The sequence below is a fragment of the Oncorhynchus mykiss genome, chromosome 27 (genome assembly GCF_057628025.1).
Source record: "Oncorhynchus mykiss isolate SJ-2025 chromosome 27, ASM5762802v1, whole genome shotgun sequence".
NCBI lineage: Eukaryota > Metazoa > Chordata > Actinopteri > Salmoniformes > Salmonidae > Oncorhynchus > Oncorhynchus mykiss.
In genome coordinates, this window is record NC_143048.1 from 18,421,818 (window position 1) to 18,440,000 (window position 18,183).

Sequence of the window (18,183 nt, forward strand, 5' to 3'; positions counted from 1 at the left end):
CCCTAGTCACACCCCGACCTAACCAAATTAGAGAATACAAGGCTCTCTAAGGTCAGGGTGTAACAGATAGTTAATTTTTTTACACCCAAAGTACTGATGATGGGTGTACTGTTGCTTCATACGTTGTATGCCTGTGCTGACTGTGACTGTCACCCTGATACTAGGCAACTATTGTACTTCCCACGCCATTGCTGGACAGTAGTGCTTGTCAAGCTGGAGCGAAGGGCACAATGTCCTGGTGTTGTTGCTCTTCATGCCCTCCCCATTGAGAGTAGTATGTGCATGTATCAAGGTGACATCTAGATGGTTATCAATATTAGTTCATGTAGGACGCTATCCTACTTGAAATAAAATCATGGGATGGGAAAAAAATCCATTATTCCTACTGTGTATCATGGTCAGGTCTCACGCCTCGATCACACCGACAGAGTCATGGCGCAAAGTGGTATACAGCATCATCTGGATATGTGTGCAACAAAAGTTCCACATTCACCTTCTGCTACCATTTCTGTCAAGCCGTCTACGCATACAGTTTGATGCATCCGTAAACACGGGCACCCTCATAGATACCATCCTAAACAACCTGCCCTCCAAATACACCTCTGCTGTCTTCAACTAGGATCTCTGCGAACACTGCCTCATTGCCTGCGTCCGAAATGGGTCTGCGGTCAAACGACCACCCCTCATCACTGTCAAACGCTCCCTAAAACATTTCAGCGAGCAGGCCTTTCTAATCGACCTGGCCCGGGGATCCTGGAAGGATATTGACCTCATTCCGTCAGTAGAGGATGCCTGGTTATTTAAAAGTGCTTTCCTCACCATCTTAAATAAGCATTCCCGATTCAAAAAATGTAGTGCCAGGAACAGATGTAGCCCTTGGTTTTCTCCAGACCTGTCTGCCCTTGACCAGCACAAAAACATCCTGTGGCGTACTGCATTAGCATTGAATCTGCGATATGCAGATTTTCAGGGAAGTTAGGAACCAATATACAGAGGCAGTTAGGAAAGCAAATGCTAGCTTTTTCAAACATACATTTGCATCCTGTAGCACCAACTCCAAAAAGTTCTGAGACACTGTAAAGTCCATGGAGAATAAGAAACACTGTCAACACCGATAAATCCACAATAATTGAGAATTTCAATAAGCATTTTTCTACAGCTGGCCATGCTTTCCACCTGGCTACCCCTACCCCGGTCAACAGCCCTGCACCCCCCCACAGCAACTTGCCCAAGCCTCCCCCATTTCTCCTTCACCCAAATCGAGATAGCTGATGTTCTGAAAGAGCTGCAAAATATGGACCCCTACAAATCAGCCAGGCTAGACAATCTGGACCCTCTCTTTCTAAAATGATCCACTGCAATTGTTGCCACCCCTGTTACTAGCCTGTTCAACCTCTCTTTCATATCGTCTGAGATCCCCAAAGGGGGAGGCACTCTAGACCTAAACTGTTACAGACCTATATCTATCTTACCCTGCTTTCCCAAGGTCTTCCAAAGCCAAGTTAACAGACAGATCACCGACCATTTCGAAGCTCACCGTACCTTCTCCGCTATGCAATCTGGTTTCCGAGCTGGTCATGGGTGCGCTTCAACCACGCTCAAGGTCCTAAACGATATCATAACCGCCATCGATAAGAGACAATACTATGCAGCTGTCTTCATCGACCTGGCCAAGGCTTTCGACTCTGTCAATCACCACATTCTTATCGGCAGACTCAACAGCCTTGGTTTCTCAAATGACTGCCTCGCCTGGTTCACCAACTATTTCTCTGATAGAGTTCAGTGTGTCAACTCGGAGGGCATGTTGTCCGGACCTCTGGCAGTATCTATGGGGGTGCCACAGGGTTCAATTCTCTGGCCGACTCTCTTCTCTGTATACATCAATGATGTCTCTCTTGCTGCTGGTTTATTCTCTTCTTTGGACACTGTGTTAACTAACCTCCAGACGAGCTTCAATGCCATACAACTCTTCTTCCATGGCCTCGAACTGCTCTTAAATGCAAGTAAAACTAAATGCATGCTCTTCAACCGATTGCTGCCCGCACCAGCCCTCCTGACAAGAATCACTAGTCTGGACGGTTCTGACTTAGAATATGTGGACAACTACAAATACCTAGGTGTCTGGTTAGACTGTAAACTCTCCTTCCAGACTCACATTAAGCATCTCCAATCCAAAATTAAACCTAGAATTGGCTTCCTATTTCGCAACAAAGCATCCTTCACTCATGCTGCCAAAAATACCCTCGTAAAACTGACCATCCTACCGATCCTTGACTTCGGCGATGTCATTTACAAAATAGCCTCCAACACTCTATTCAGTAAATTGAATGCAGTCTATCACAGTGCCATCCATTTGTCACCAAAGCCCCATATACTACCCACCACTGTGACCTGTATGCTCTTGTTGGCTGGCCCTCGCTTCATATTTGTTGCCAAACCTACTGGCTCCAGGTCATCTATAAGTCTTTGCTAGGTAAAGCCCCGCCTTATCTCAGCTCACTGGTCACCATAGCAGCACCAACCCATAGCACGCGCACTAGCGGGTATATTTCACTGGTGATCCCCCAAAGCCAAAACCTGCTTTGGCCACCTTTTCTTCCAGTTCTCTGCTGCCAATGACTGGAACGAATTGCAAAAATCACTGAAGCTGGAGACACATATCTCCCTCTCTAACTTTAAGCACCAGCTGTCAGAGCAGCTCACAGATCACTGCACCTGGACATAGCCCATCTGTAAATAACCCACCCTGTCACGGTCGTCCTCCTCTTCATCTGAAGAGGCGAGGCGAGAAGGATCGGAGGACCAAAATGCGGCGTGGTATGTGTTCATGATGAGTATTTAATAAAAGAAAGCACTGAACACTGAATACAAACTATACAAAAACAATAAACAAATAACGACCGTGAAGCTATAAATGAGACCTGTGCTGACACAAGCAACTAACATAGACAATCACCCACAAACAAACAGTGCAACCCAGGCTACCTAAGTATGATTCTCAATCAGAGACAACTAATGACACCTGCCTCTGATTGAGAACCATACTAGGCCGAAACATACAAATCCCCAAATCATAGAAAAACAAACATAGACTGCCCACCCCAACTCACGCCCTGACCATACTAAATAAATACAAAACAAAGGATATAAAGGTCAGAACGTGACACATCCAAGTACCTCATCCCATACTGTTCTTTTTTGTTTTTGCTCCTTTGCACCCCAGTATCTCTACTTGCACGTTCATCTTCTGCACATCTATCACTCTGGTGTTTATTTGCTAAATTGTCATTATTTCGCCACCATGGCCTTACCTCCCTTATCTTACCTCATTTGCACACACTGTATATAGACTTTCTATTGTGTTATTGACTGTATGTTTGTTTATCCCATGTGTAACTCTGTGTTGTTGTTTGTGTCGCACTACTGTGCTTTAACTTGGCCAGGTCGCAGTTTTAAATGAGAACTTGTTCTCAACTGGCCTACCTGGTTAAATTAAGGTGAAATAAAATAAATAAATAAATGTGTTCGGTAAATCCAACTTATGCACCACACAGAATGCACTGCAACTGCCTCTGCAAATGCTGCAAGGCTAACGCAGCGTTCCATTGGAAATGAATGTAATTCTGGTGCACCAAAATGCAATGACACTCTCAGTATGATCGAGGACTACAGGAGAAGGAGGGCCGAACAGGCCCCCATTAACATCGACGGGGCTGTAGTGGTACCCGTCGAGAGCTTCAAGTTCCTTGGTGTCCACATCACCAACAAACTATCAAGAGGGCACGACAACAGCTTTTCCCCCTCAGGAGCCTGAAAAGATTTGGCATGGGTCCTCAGATCCTCAAAAAGTTCTGCAGCTGCACCATCGAGAGCATCCTGACCGGTTGCAACACCGCTTGGTGAGGGTAGCTACAGAGGGTAGTGTGTATGGCCCCATACATCTCTGGGGCCAAGATTCCTGCCATCCAGGACCTATATACTAGGCAATGTCAGAGGAGTGCCCAAAAAATTGTAAAAGACTTCAGTCACTCAAGTCATAGACTGTTCTCTCTGCAATCGCATGGCAAGCGGTACCGTAGCGCCAAGTCTAGGTCCAAAAAGTTTCTTTCCTTTCTCTAATTATTCCTGTGAAACGACAGGATTACCGGGACAGAGCACTGGAAGGACTCTGTCTGTGACTTAATGCACCGATCCTCAAACACACGGCATTTACAATCATAAAGGGGCCTGGTGGATCAGCACTCTGAATAGTCAAATTACATTTTGCGGAAGCCTGGCAGTGTTCAAGTCGAACCGTTCACGGGCCAGGCCCAGAGGGCAATCAGTTCTGGGTGAGGAGGAAATATCTCCCTGCACTCTAGGCACAGTAGGTCCCGAAGCAAAGGGAGGAACCACGGTTGGCCACATAGTAGTTAATTAAGTGATCTCTGCTAGCCAGTGTTTTTCTGGCCAATGCTGCGCTACGCTTCCACTCCCATCGGTGCATCCCAATGCCTCAGGGAAAAGAACAGTGGACACTGTGTATTCTCCATCGATGCATAATGATCCACTGCAGGAATTCTGAAGTGCATCCAAACCTGATTGGTTACCTCACGATGGAGCTTCCACTCCCCATATAGAGGGTTTCCCCTGGAGAGTAAATCTGCCCCCAGATTCAGCACTCCTGGTGCATGAGTAGCTCTCAGTGACTGGAGATGCACACTGCTCCACATAATCAGTCTGTGTGCCAGTGTGTGTAAGTGAGAGGATTGCAGTCCCCTTTGTCTATCTGTTTATGTAAGCCACAATGGTGGTAATGTCTGTTTTGACTAGAACATGACGACCCTCCAGAAATGGGAGTAACAACTTTAATGCTAAGGACACTGCAAGGAGTTTGAGGCGGTTTATGTGAGTAGAATAAAGATGGGGTCCCCGCATCCTGTTCACCATTCTGCCCTCATAGGTCGCACCCCAACCTGAGAGAGATACATCCGTAGTGATAATTGTTCTGGCTTAAACAGTGCCCATCCAGACACCCTGTGACAGAAATGTTGGGTGTCTCCAGGAGTGCAGTGCCACCGTGCAATCTATGGAGATCAGGTCAACAGATATGAACCAATTGCCTGGGCGCACAGAATGTAGCAGAGCAGTGTGTGTCAAAATTCTGAACGTGTGCTTTCTCATGTACATGTTCAAGATCTAGGATTGGGCGTATGCCGCCCCCCTTTTTTGGAACCAGGAAACAGCTTAGTTTGGGAGGAACAATTCTTATTGCCTGTTGCCAATTATCAATGTGATTTCCTCCCGGAAGACCATCGCTGATTCCCCCTGAGCCTGAGTATGTTTGATTATTTTGAATCGAGGCGAATTGTAGTCTGTATCTCTTGTCTATCGTGCCCTGTAACCAATTTGACACTGTATGCCCGCCAGTTCTCTCTCCTCTCCGAGAGAGAGATGACGAGGCTTCCCCCTACAGATTGTGCAGCATCACCCTCTGTTGGGGGGAGGGTGTACGACAGTCCTCGACGCACTGCGCACTCCGGGAAAGTGCTCATGTGGCCTATCACCACAGAAGGAGTGGTTGTTCCCTCTGGTGGCGTTATAGGGAGGCACCCTGTTTGTTTTGATTTTGTGAGAAACAACATGTCTGACTGCACCTTTGGCCTGTAGCCTGGTTGTGCTAGTGGTAACATTTTTTTATGTGAACTGACATTGGGGAGTGTTTGTGAGACAAGAGGTAGAAGCATCAACCTGAACATTGTCTCTTCTCCTCTTTGGGCTGTACTCTGTGACCATCGACTTGGGCCCGGTATGCCAGAAAGAATACTGGGGTGTCTAGGAACTTGCACCTCTGGGACAGGATTGGTGGAGGAGATGGAACGGCGCTTGGAGGAAGCCCGTTATCGCCTCTCTGGTTATGGGGACATCGCTAGGCTATCCGCTTCTTCCTCATTACCCCCTGGGTGGGATTAGGGACCGAATGGCTCCTTGGGCCATGGGTGGGAATGCAGGTTGAGGTCTGTATCAATGCAGATCTCATCCCATAGACCCGGCTCTGGTGTGACCGCTAGCTCCTCCTGTAGCTCAGCTTGGTATGCCGAGAGCATGGAGTCAGTGCTGAGAGCCCTCATCGCTGGGGTGACCAACCATTAGACCTTCTCTGTTACGGAGGACTGGAAGCACTTGTAATTGGTTGGTAAAGTGGGGTCAGTCGAGGTCATGGAGGACTTCTGGTTGGGGTGTAGATGGGAAGCTACCAGGGTTCGATGGGGTTCATGTGGGCAAGCCCAATCCCTTCCATGTCAACACAGTCCAACACCGACCCACCTTGGACAGGGTTGTTGGAGGAGAAATGTGTACTCCAGGTATGGGTAACCTCATATAGGAATTCTGGGAAGACTGGTAGTAATTGCATGGCTGCCCGTATGGCTTTGGGTAGCCTCTTACCCTCGTAGCGGGATGTAGTGGTCTCCGCTACTGCATTGGGCCAGGGAATCACCAATTTATTCGCATCACATTTGCACACGTCCTACAGGTCCAAACCGACAGCTGGTGGGGATGGCGCCCTGCCTGCATCTCTGGTTTTGGATTCCCCGGCAGGAGGCTTGTTGGCCTGGCCTGAGGGGATGAAGGAGTCTTCGTTTCCGTACATTGATTCCGGAAGGAGGCTGTCGGAAAACCCATGGAGTCGTTGTCGTCTCCTATCAGGAAACCCGGCAGGGAGGCCGCGAGGTCATTGCTGGAGGTCGTTGCTCCAGGAGACTCTGTGGGGAAATCCACCTCTGATTAGCCATTTTGGATGTCAGCCCCGTGTTAGAATTCTGTTGACTCAGGCTGGCTTGGCATGCTAGCTTGCAACGGAGACTCTTCACAGTGAAGAGGGCATAGTGTGGACAGGAGCTGGGGAGGCTTACGCTTCCTAAACATGTTGCAGCCCAAGGCAAGTGGATCACGCTGAGTGGGTGTCCTTGGCCGATATCTTGTTTCCACAGGAGAAGATTAATGCCGGTAGCTTCTCCTTGTTTAGAGTGGGAGATGCTTTTGTCGCCATAGCTTGGATGCTATTGTCATGAAAATTCTACACAGAGACACTCAAAGTCAATCTTATATTAATCATCCTTCATTATCAATGCGCTGAAGAGGTTTGTGGTGGAAATTCTAAAGAAGAGAGAGACAACTTTATTATAAGATTTGCAAAAATGGAGCAATCAACAATCACTCAAATAGAGTTGGCTTTCAGCTTTTATAAATCAAATCAAATCAAATGTATTTATAAAGCCCTTCTTACACCAGCTGATATCTCAAAGTGCTGTACAGAAACCCAGTCTAAAACCCCAAACAGCAAGCAATGAATGTGTAGAAGCCCAGTGGCTTGGAAAAACTCCCTAGAAAGGCCAGAATCTAGGAGGAAACCTAGAAAGGAACCAGGCTATGAGGTGTGGAGATTATAACAGAGCATGGCCAAGATGTTCAAATGTTCATAGATGACCAGCAGGGTTAAACAATAATAATCACAGTAGTTGTTCAGGGTGCAACAGGTCAGCACCTCAGGAGTAATTGTCAGTTTGTGTTTCATAGCCGATCATTCAGAGTATCTCTACCGCTCCTGTTGTCTCTAGAGAGTTTAAAACAGCAGGTCTGGGACAGGTAGTACGTCCGGTGAACAGGTCAGGGTTCCATAGCCGCAGGCAGAACAGTTGAAACTGAAGCAGCAGCACGGCCAGTTGGACTGGGGACAGCAAGGAGTCATCAGGTCAGGTAGTCCTGAGGCATGGTCCTAGGGCTCAGGTCTTCTGAGAGAGAGAAAGAAAGAAAGAAAGAAAGAGAGAGAGAATTAGAGAGAGCATACTTAAATTCACACAGGACACCAGATAAGACAGAGGAAATACTCCAGATATAACAGACTGACCCTAGCCCCCCGACATACAGACAGTCGAGGTCGGGAGACACTGTGGCCCCATCCGACGATACCCTTGGACAGGGCCAAACAGGCAGGATATATCCCCACCCAGCACTGGAATAATATGATCAAATCTTTTGGTTCTCGTCAGCCGTGTTTAGAACTAACTGATGTTTATTTAGTGCTTTATCCGGGTAGCCTGAAAGTAGAGCATTGCAGTAGTCTAACCTAGATGTGACAAAAGCATGGATACATTTTTCTGCATCATTTTTAGACAGAACGTTTTGATATGTTCGTCAAAAGAGAGATCAGGGTCCAGAATAACGCAGAGGTCCTTCACAGTTTTAGTTGAGGCGACTGTACAGCCATCAAGATTCAACAGAAGATCTCTTTGTTTCTTGGGACTTAGAACAAGCATCTCTGTTTTGTCTAAGTTTAAAAGAAGAAGAATGTCTGAAACACAGGCTTCCAGCGAGGGCAATTTTTGGGCTTCACCATGTTTCATCGAAATGTACAGCTGTGTGTCATCCGCATAGCAGTAAAAGTTAACATTATGTTTCTGAATGACATCATCAAGACGTAAAATATATAGCGAAAACAATAGTGGTCCTAAAACGGAACCTTGAGGAACCCCAAAATTTACAGTTGATTTGTCAGAGGACAATTCATCCACAGAGACAAACTGATATCTTTCCGACAGATATGATCTAAACCAGGCCAGAACTTGTCCGTGTAGAACAGTTTGGGTTTCCAATCTCTCTAAAAGAATGTGGTGATCGATGGTATCAAAAGCAGCACTAAGGTCTAGGAGGACGAGGACAGATGCAGAGCCTTGGTCTGACGCCATTAAAAGGTAATTTACCACCTTCACAAGTGCAGTCTCAGTGTTATGATGGGGTCTAAAACCAGACTGAAGCATTTCGAAAAACATTGTTAGTCTTCAGGAAGGCAGTGAGTTGCTGCGCAACAGCCTTTTAATTTTTTTGGAGAGGAATGGGAGATTCGATATAGGCTGATAGTTTAAATATTTTCTGGGTCAAGGTTTGGCTTTTTCAAGAGAGGCTTTATTACTGCCACTTTTAGTGAGTTTGGTACACATCCGGTGGATAGAGAGCTGTTTATTATGTTCAACATAGGGTTTCCAAGAACAGGAAGCAGCTCTTTCAGTAGTTTAGTTGGAATAGGGTACAGTATGCAGCTTGAAGGTTTAGAGGCCATTATTATTTTCATCATTGTGTCAAGAGATATAGTACTAAAACACTTGAGTGTCTCCCTTGATCCTAGGTCCTGGCAGAGTTGTGCAGATTCAGGACAACTGAGCTTTGGAGGAATACGCAGATTTAAAGAGGAGTCTGTAATTTGCTTTCTAATGATCATGATTTTTTCCTCAAAGAAGTTCATGAATTTATCACTGCTGAAGTGAAAGCCATCCTCTCTTGGGAAATGCTGCTTTTTAGTTAGCTTTGCAACAGTACATTTTGTATTGTTCTTATTTTCCTCAATTAAGTTGGAAAAATAGGATGATTTTATAGAAAGTACAACCTCTTTTGTCTATGTGGCAGTTTAGTGTGTTGAAATGTGTTGAAACAGGGGTGAAACATGGTGTGTAAAGGTGATTAGCTTGTCTGTGCAGATTAAGAATGCTGACATTGCCATGATTGTCTTTTCCTTCTTGCAAGTTTCCACACAGCTAAATTCCTGTAGATTGTGACAACAGGATGTCACATACTGCGGTCGCACCCAAACATCTCTTATCTGTACGCCCAGACTTGACTGTCACACAAGCCTGCATCAGCAAAAAAACACTAACATATAACAATGGACAATTCTCTAAGTAAAAACAGCATAGTATGTCTAAATGTAATTAATTTTCCACTATAGGTTCCAACTAACTCAATGCACCAAGTATACATGTCGATCAGGAGCTCCACCCGGGGCAGTCTTGTTAGTTCTCTTATATACAGACAGACAAGTTACATTTTCTTCCTACATGTGACCGACCAATACTGGGTCATGAACGTGACAGACAATACCTCACAAGGCTTCTTCTCGCTAACCTGAGACTTTGAAACTGAGATCCCTTTCTCAAAACAAGGTTATGGGCGTACTGCTAAATTGCAGATAATGATAGTGAGGATTCACTCAATCAGACACTTGCATAAACACAAAAATTGGTTATTAGAAAAGCACATGAGTAGGACACATATATTGGTTATTAGAAAAGCACAAACATAAAAATGTCCATCACAGTATGTTTTTAGCTATCGGAAAAATAGCCAACAATTAGTGGGTTATCTCCGAAAATGGCACTCGGTGTGATGGCCGGATACCGTATCCGAAAAGACAGATTATAAAAGATAGCTTGGTGTAGCGTAAAAACTTTTCTTGTCGAAGTAAAACCACAAAACTTAGCTAGCGTGGTGGCTAGCGTGGTGGCTAGCTTGGTGGCTAGCGTGGTGGCTAGTTTGGTGGCTAGCGTGGTGGCTAGCGTGGTGGCTAGCGTGGTGGCTAGCTTGCTGACATCTAGTCACTGTTTGGATACAGCTAACTTGGTCATGAAACGAGTTAGCCGTGTCACATCTCTACCCGTTTCTCCCTCAAATAATTTCCCTCTTACTATGGTGAAGGAAAAGTAAACTTGCCATCACTGCACACTGAGTGAGTTGTAAGCTCACGTCTGTGGACAATTTAGCTAATTTTCAGAATTTTATTTTTTATTTTATTTCACCTTTATTTAACCAGGTAGGCCAGTTGAGAACAAGTTCTCCTTTACAACTGCGACCTGGCTAAGCAAAGTAGTGCGACAAAAACAACAACACAGAGTTACACATGGCATAAACAAACGTATAGTCAATAACACAATAGAAAATCTATATACACTGTGTGCAAATGTAGTAAGATTAGGGAGGTAAGGCAATAAATAGGCCATAGTGGTGAAATAATTACAATTTAGCATTAACACTGGAGTGATAGATGTGCAGATGATGATGTGCAAGTAGAGATACTGGGGTGCAAAAGAAATAACAATATGGGGATGAGGTACTTCGGTGGGTTATTTACAGATGGGCTGTGTACAGGTACAGTGATCTGTCAGCTGCTTTGACAGTTGGTGCTTATAGTTATTAAGGGAGATATAAGTCTCCAGCTTCAGTGACTTTGCAATTCGTTCCAGTCATTGACAGCAGAGAACTGGATTGAAAGGCGTCCAAAGCAGGTGTTGGCTTTGGGGATGTTGGCTTTGGGCTGTGAAATATACCTGCTGGAGCACGTGCTATGGGTGGGTGTTGCTATGGTGACCAGTGAGCTAAGATAAGGCAGGGCTTTACCTAGCAAAGACTTATAGATGACCTGGAGCCAGTGGGTTTGGCGACGGATATGTATTGAGGGCCAGCCAACGAGAGCATATTTTGTAAATGACATCGCCGAAGTCAAGAATCGGTAGGATAGTCAGTTTTACGAGGGTATGTTTGGCAGCATGAGCGAAGGAGGCTTTGTTGTGAAATAGGAAGCCGATTCTAGATTTAATTTTGGATTGGAGATGCTTAATGTGAGTCTGGAAGGAGAGTTTACAGTCTAACCAGACACCTAGGTATTTGTAGTTGTCCACATATTCTAAGTCAGAACCGTCCAGACTAGTGATTCTTGTCAGGAGGGCGGGTGCGGGCAGCATGCATTTAGTTTTACTAGCATTTAAGAGCAGTTGGAGGCAAAATGCAGTCGTGTGGAGGTAAGCTTTCTGATGAAAAGCGAAAAGAGGTGTTTGAATGACTCAGAGACCCTGCTTTTATAGGATAGGAGGGACGCTCCTCCCCGATGCACACGTCTCGACGTCCAGCCAGTCATAGCTGGCATAGTATAATAAAGGCTTCTGACGAAAATGCTGGGGGCGTATCCCATAAGTGAAATACCGAAACGAATAGTTGAAAGAGAACCTACACACTTTTAGTTTTTGTTGTCCTAGGCTACCTGGGTAAAATGCTTGCTCGCTAGCCTAACTTCCTTTCATGTGCAACAATGAGCCAGCTAGTTAACATTAGCCTACTACATCTAGCTACATATTGAACTTCCGTCCTCTCAGGCAAGGGGCACAATATATGAATTTATGGTTGGATCAGAATCGCATTATAATCATGGAGTATGGAGAATTAAGTGAAACCACAAGTCTAAATCCTTATCTCCATCCATGGCTAATTTGGGAATGGGACAATTTTAGCTAGCTAAACATCAGAGGACAGCAACACAATGAGATGCAACAATTCAAGTTTTTTCTGTCAATGTAATTTGGCTTTTGATGTGATTGGTGTGAAGCCAAATCCAAACCTGCTTCCCTTGACACTGCGCCAGGACCATTCACAGTAGAGCTCACTCAGTTTAGCTCAACACTGAACATTTTTTTATGGCTTCCCTGGCATTCAATGCTACAGGCGGCAACAATAAGACACACCTATCTGATAAGGCATATAGGAATGACAGGAAGAGGGGGAGGGCGGGGGAGAGAGAGAGAGAGAGAATGAATGAGAAAGAGAGAACGAATGAGAGAGAAAAAGAGAGGGTGTGGAGAAAGACGGAGGGGGATACAGAGACACAGATCTGGTAGCTTTTATAAATTATTGAGACTGCGGTTGCTGATAGTGGTTTTGGCCCTGGTGACAGGTGTGTGTGTCTGCCTGCCTGCCTGCATGAGCGTGATTGTGCGTGTGTGTGTGTGACAGCTGTGTTCTGTGGTGTAGTGTTCAGTCCAGTCCCAGGTCGTTTGCCAGAGGGGTATTTACTTAATTAAACAGACATATAACACACAGGGAATGATGCTACCACCCAGACCCCATCCCTCTCTCTATCCTTCTCTCTATCTCTCCACCCAACACTCCTCCCCTCCATTCCTCTCTCCACTCCTCCTTGCTGTCACTGCTGTAGCAGGTATTCAGAACCATTGATCACATGTGCTGTGGAATGACATGTAGAGAGAGAGAGGGACAGAGAGAGCGTGAGGGAGAGAGGGATGATTAGAAATAGAGAGAGAGCAGTGATGGCGTGAGTCGATCAGGAAGATGAGAGCAGGTAGACAAAACACCAGGACCTAGATTCAGTTTCCTCAGGAGCAGTGGAACAGAAAGAAGAGAGAAGGGAAGGAGGAGGAAAGGAGGAGTAGGTCTACCCAGGGGTCTTGTTTCATCCTGTAGCTGTGTCTCTCAGGAGGTCCTCCAGACAGTCACACAGACAGCCTTCTCTCTCTTTTGTTGCTGTTGCTGTTGTTTTTATCTATCTGTGTGAGTCTGAGCCTGTTCCACAGACAGACAGTCTGATTGTTATTTTTCTATTATTACTCGTTCCTGTTCTCAAACTTACAACAAGAGAGGAAGAGGCAGAGCCAATATTCATTGCATCTTTGATATCAGAACACACCTGGACAGAAAGTGACATCACATTACCGTTGGCGACCACCTGGTGTGGAGTTGGTGGGATGTGTATAGGACTTGAAGACTGGACTACTGGGCAAATTAGGGTTGGATGGTGGGAGACTTTGAGAAGGTGTGTGTGAGGAATAGAGTACTGGAGGACTTGGGTTTGGCCAGTGGAAGACATTGAGGGTTGTCTGTGTGTGTGGACCAACAGTGAGGATGTACAAGCGTCGTGACTATGTGGACCTGTATGAGAAAGACCAGGCTAAATGGGCTCTAGTACGAAACGTCAACACTGTCTTCAAGCACTCTACACTGCTACCGGTAGGACTACAAAACTGTGTGTGTGTGTGTGCGTGTGTAGGACTGTGTTTGTATTGTGAATGGATTGCAGGTCATCTTGTTGAGCTATCAGAGGAGCTTGGGCAGTGTTGTAATTGGTTTACCATATAGAAGCCACATTTACGATACAATAAAATGTATTGTTCCCAAAATAAAGATTGTCTGTATATTATAAGCAATCAGGTACAAGAAGCAGAGGTATATGGTAAGTAATGCATCACTAAGGGGTGTTGTTAGGCATATACACAGCGGTGTGTATGTGTGACATTGATGATGTCATTGTATGATGTTGATTATGACACTGAACCCTGTCAGCACTGCTCTAAGACGTCATCTCTATCAACCATATCACCACCTCTTCTAGGTCTGCAATACACCTCCTGCTTTTATAATACTTAGCCTTCTCTTTCCCCCTCTCCCTCTCTCTCCCCCTCACCCTCTTCCTCTCTCTCTCTCTCTCTCCCTCTCTCTCCCTCTCTCCCCCTCTCTTTCCCCCTCATCCTCTTCCTCTCTCTCTCCCTCTCTCTCTCCCTCTCTCTCCCTCTCTCTCCCTCTCCCTCTCTCTCTCTCCCTTTCTTTTTTTCCTCCTCTCTCTCCCTCTCCCTCTCTTTTCCCCTCTTTCTCTCTCTCCCTCTCCTTCCCGATATGTGGACCTGTAAATGTATAGCTCTGTCCCAAATGGTGCCCTATTCCCTACATACCTAGTGCTCTATATGAGGAATGCGGTGCCATTTGGGACTCAAACCATTTATTGTGTTGTTGTATATCTCCTCTCCCAGGGGGACTATGTGTGGTTGGACCTGAAGGCGGGCCGGGAGTTTGTGGTCCCCATCGGAGCCGTGGTCAAACTCTGTGACTCTGGACAGATACAGGTTCTGGATGATGAGGGAAATGTGAGTCTCAAACACCCACACAACACATTTACACAACATTCACACAACCTTCTTACAACGTTCTCACATCATTCACACCACATTCACCCAACATTCGGTCAACATTCACACAAAATAATAATTTGGGGTGGCCAAAATGTTGCAGGCATTTGTTCCAGCCCTACACAAACAGCCCATTCTTTCTCCAGGAGCATTGGATATCCCCCCAGAATGCAACCAACATTAAGCCCATGCACCCCACCTCCATCCATGGGGTGGAGGACATGATTCGTCTGGGAGACCTCAACGAGGCCGGCATCCTCCGCAACCTGCTTATACGATATACAGAACACCTTATATATGTGAGTACTACTGCACTACTACTATACAACTATAGTAATACAACCTGCTCATACGATATACAGAACACCTTATATCTTATATATGTGAGTACTACTGCACTACTACTATACAACTATAGTAATACAACCTGCTCATATGATATACAGAACACCTTATATCTTATATATGTGAGTACTACTGCACTACTACTATTCAACTACTGCAGTGCTACTATTATCCTACTACTGCTAGGAGCTCGCTGTTCTCTCTCGCTCTCTCTCTCTCTCTCTCTCTCTCTCTCTCTCTCTCTCTCTCTCTCTCTCTCTGTCTCTCTCTATGTCTCTCTCTCTCTCTCTCTCTCTCTCTCTCTCTCTCTCTGTCCCTCTCTCCCCCTCTGTGTTTGAGTCCCTCCTGCTCTCAGTCAACCTGTGCTTTTGTCTTGGTTTTCACCTCTTTCTCTCCCTTCTTCCTCCCTCACTCTCTGTCCCTCCTCTTCCTCCTTTCCCCTCTCTCTTTCTTTCTCGTTCTCTCCTCCTTCCTTTCTGTAGACCAACTGTGGTGGGAGAGTAAGTACAGGGGTATCATGCATGGCTGCTTGACATACTCACCCCCAGTGTGTGTGAGTGTGTGTGTGTGTGTGTGTGTGTGTGTCTGTCTGTCTGTCTGTGGGTGTAGGTGTATGAGTGCATGTGTTAGTGTCCATATGTCTTTGTGAGTGTGAGTGTATGTATGTGCATGAGGTAGTGGTGTTGCTCCATTTCCGTCATGGCTGTCGGGGCTCCAGTGGCCGTTACTGATACTCAGTTGTCACAGACTGCACCATCTGAGAGACGAAATCCGCGCCACTTCTGTTCCCAACTCACACGTACACACAGACTTCATCCTCCCCTTCATTTTCATGTGGCAGGTGAATGAGAATGGCCAACTATAAAGTACTACTGTCCTGCTGCATTGTGCCTGTGTGTCTGTCCATTTAACCTGATCACAGAATGCGGAGTTGATGTACTAACATGCATCTCATCTCTACTGCAGCACTGCACTGCACAGCATGACCCATCTCCGCTTTCCATTTGTCGGATCTTTGATATGGTCTCCTCCCTTTGCCCTTTTCCCTCTACCCACGTCCCCTCCAGACGTATACCGGCTCTATCCTGGTGGCAGTAAACCCCTACCAGGTGCTGCCCATCTACACAGCTGACCAGATCCGCCTGTACACCAATAAGAAGATAGGAGAGATGCCTCCACACATCTTTGCCATCGCAGACAACTGTTACTTCAACATGCAGAGGAACAACAGAGACCAGTGCTGTATCATCAGGTGTGTGAGAGGGAGAGGAGTGTGTGTGTTTGGGTGTGTGTGTGTTCAAAGAAGCGAGTGAGAGCACCAAGTCAAATCTAATTTTGTGTGTGTGTGTGTGTGTGTGTGTGTGTGTGTGTGTGTGTGTGTGTGCGGGCGTGTGCGGACGTGCGTGAATGCGTGCGTTCTCAGTGGTGAGTCTGGAGCAGGGAAGACCGAGAGCACTAAGCTGATCCTGCAGTTCCTAGCAGCCATCAGTGGACAACACTCCTGGATAGAACAACAGGTCCTGGAGGCTAATCCTATACTGGAGGGTAGGACACGCACGCACGTACACAATAATACTCCCTATAGTAGTTCTAGTTGTGAGTGTTGAGGGCTTTGTGCTGTCTGTCCGCAGCGTTTGGCAATGCTAAGACGATCCGTAATGATAACTCTAGCCGCTTCGGGAAATACATCGACATCCACTTCAACAAGAGAGGAGCCATAGAGGGGGCCAAGATAGAACAATACCTGCTGGAGAAGTCACGAGTCTGCAGACAGGTATGGATTCAGGGGACTGGGTTATAGAGTCTACAGACAGGTATGGATTCAGGGGACTGGGTTATAGAGTCTACAGACAGGTATGGATTCAGGGGACTGGGTTATAGAGTCTACAGACAGGTATGGATTCAGGGGACTGGGTTATAGAGTCTACAGACAGGTATGGATTCAGGGGACTGGGTTATAGAGTCTACAGACAGGTATGGATTCAGGGGACTGGGTTATAGTCTACAGACAGGTATGGATTCAAGGGACTGGGTTATAGAGTCTACAGACAGGTATGGATTCAGGGGACTGGGTTATAGAGTCTACAGACAGGTATGGATTCAGGGGACTGGATTATAGAGTCTACAGACAGGTATGGATTCAGGAGACTGGGTTATAGAGTCTACAGACAGGTATGGATTCAGGGGACTGGGTTATAGAGTCTACAGACAGGTATGGATTCAGGGGACTGGGTTATAGAGTCTACAGACAGGTATGGATTCAGGGACTGGGTTATAGAGTCTACAGACAGGTATGGATTCAGGAGACTGGGTTATAGAGTCTACAGACAGGTATGGATTCAGGGGACTGTGTTATAGAGTCTACAGACAGGTATGGATTCAGGGGACTGGGTTATAGAGTCTACAGACAGGTATGGATTCAGGGGACTGGGTTATAGAGTCTACAGACAGGTATGGATTCAAGGGACTGGGTTATAGAGTCTACAGACAGGTATGGATTCAGGGACTGGGTTATAGAGTCTACAGACAGGTATGGATTCAGGGGACTGGGTTATAGAGTCTACAGACAGGTATGGATTCAGGGGACTGGGTTATAGAGTCTGCAGACAGGTATGGATTCAGGGGACTGGGTTATAGAGTCTACAGACAGGTATGGATTCAGGGGACTGGGTTATAGAGTCTACAGACAGGTATGGATTCAGGGGACTGGGTTATAGAGTCTACAGACAGGTATGGATTCAGGGGACTGGGCTATAGGTTTAATAAATTAGCTAAATAATTTGCAACAGGCAGTGTTAGCTAGCTGAAGTAAGCAACTGTCCTATATTTTGTGATACAGTCTAGGAGCTGTGTTATTTTGGTTACTATCATGTCATCTCTATCCCCCCCCCCCCCCCATCTCTCCCTGCAGGCTCGTGATGAGAGGAACTACCATATTTTCTACTGTATGTTGAAGGGCATGCCTTCAGACCAGAAGAAGAAACTGGGACTAGGGAAAGCCACAGACTACAGCTACCTTACTATAGTAGGACACCACTTAGCTAACACTTTAACAACATTATTATAACAGCTGTAAGAAAATATAATTCAGCTAAAGTTCTCCTCTCCTCTCCTCTCCTCTCCTCTCCTCTCCTCTCCTCCAGGGGAAGTGTACTGTGTGTGATGGTCGTGATGATATGAAGGAGTATTCAAACATCCAATCAGCCATGAAGGTGTTGATGTTCTCTGACACTGAGAATTGGATGATCTCCAAACTATTGGCCTCTATACTACATATGGGGAA

At 46.0% G+C, this 18,183-nt stretch overlaps 1 protein-coding gene across 1 annotated transcript in view; it reads left to right on the forward strand.

Annotated features, from left to right (window-relative positions):
* Positions 1-18,183, forward strand: part of LOC110507111 (unconventional myosin-VIIa) — a 58,174-nt gene that overhangs the window by 10,509 nt on the left and 29,482 nt on the right. The window contains exons 3-9 of the mRNA XM_036965589.2: positions 14,400-14,513; positions 14,702-14,854; positions 15,968-16,152; positions 16,324-16,445; positions 16,532-16,674; positions 17,812-17,925; positions 18,044-18,183. The exon at positions 18,044-18,183 is cut by the window's right edge and continues 14 nt beyond it. Of these exons, the coding sequence (XP_036821484.1) occupies positions 14,400-14,513; positions 14,702-14,854; positions 15,968-16,152; positions 16,324-16,445; positions 16,532-16,674; positions 17,812-17,925; positions 18,044-18,183 (971 nt within the window). The remainder of the gene's footprint in view (positions 1-14,399; positions 14,514-14,701; positions 14,855-15,967; positions 16,153-16,323; positions 16,446-16,531; positions 16,675-17,811; positions 17,926-18,043) is intronic.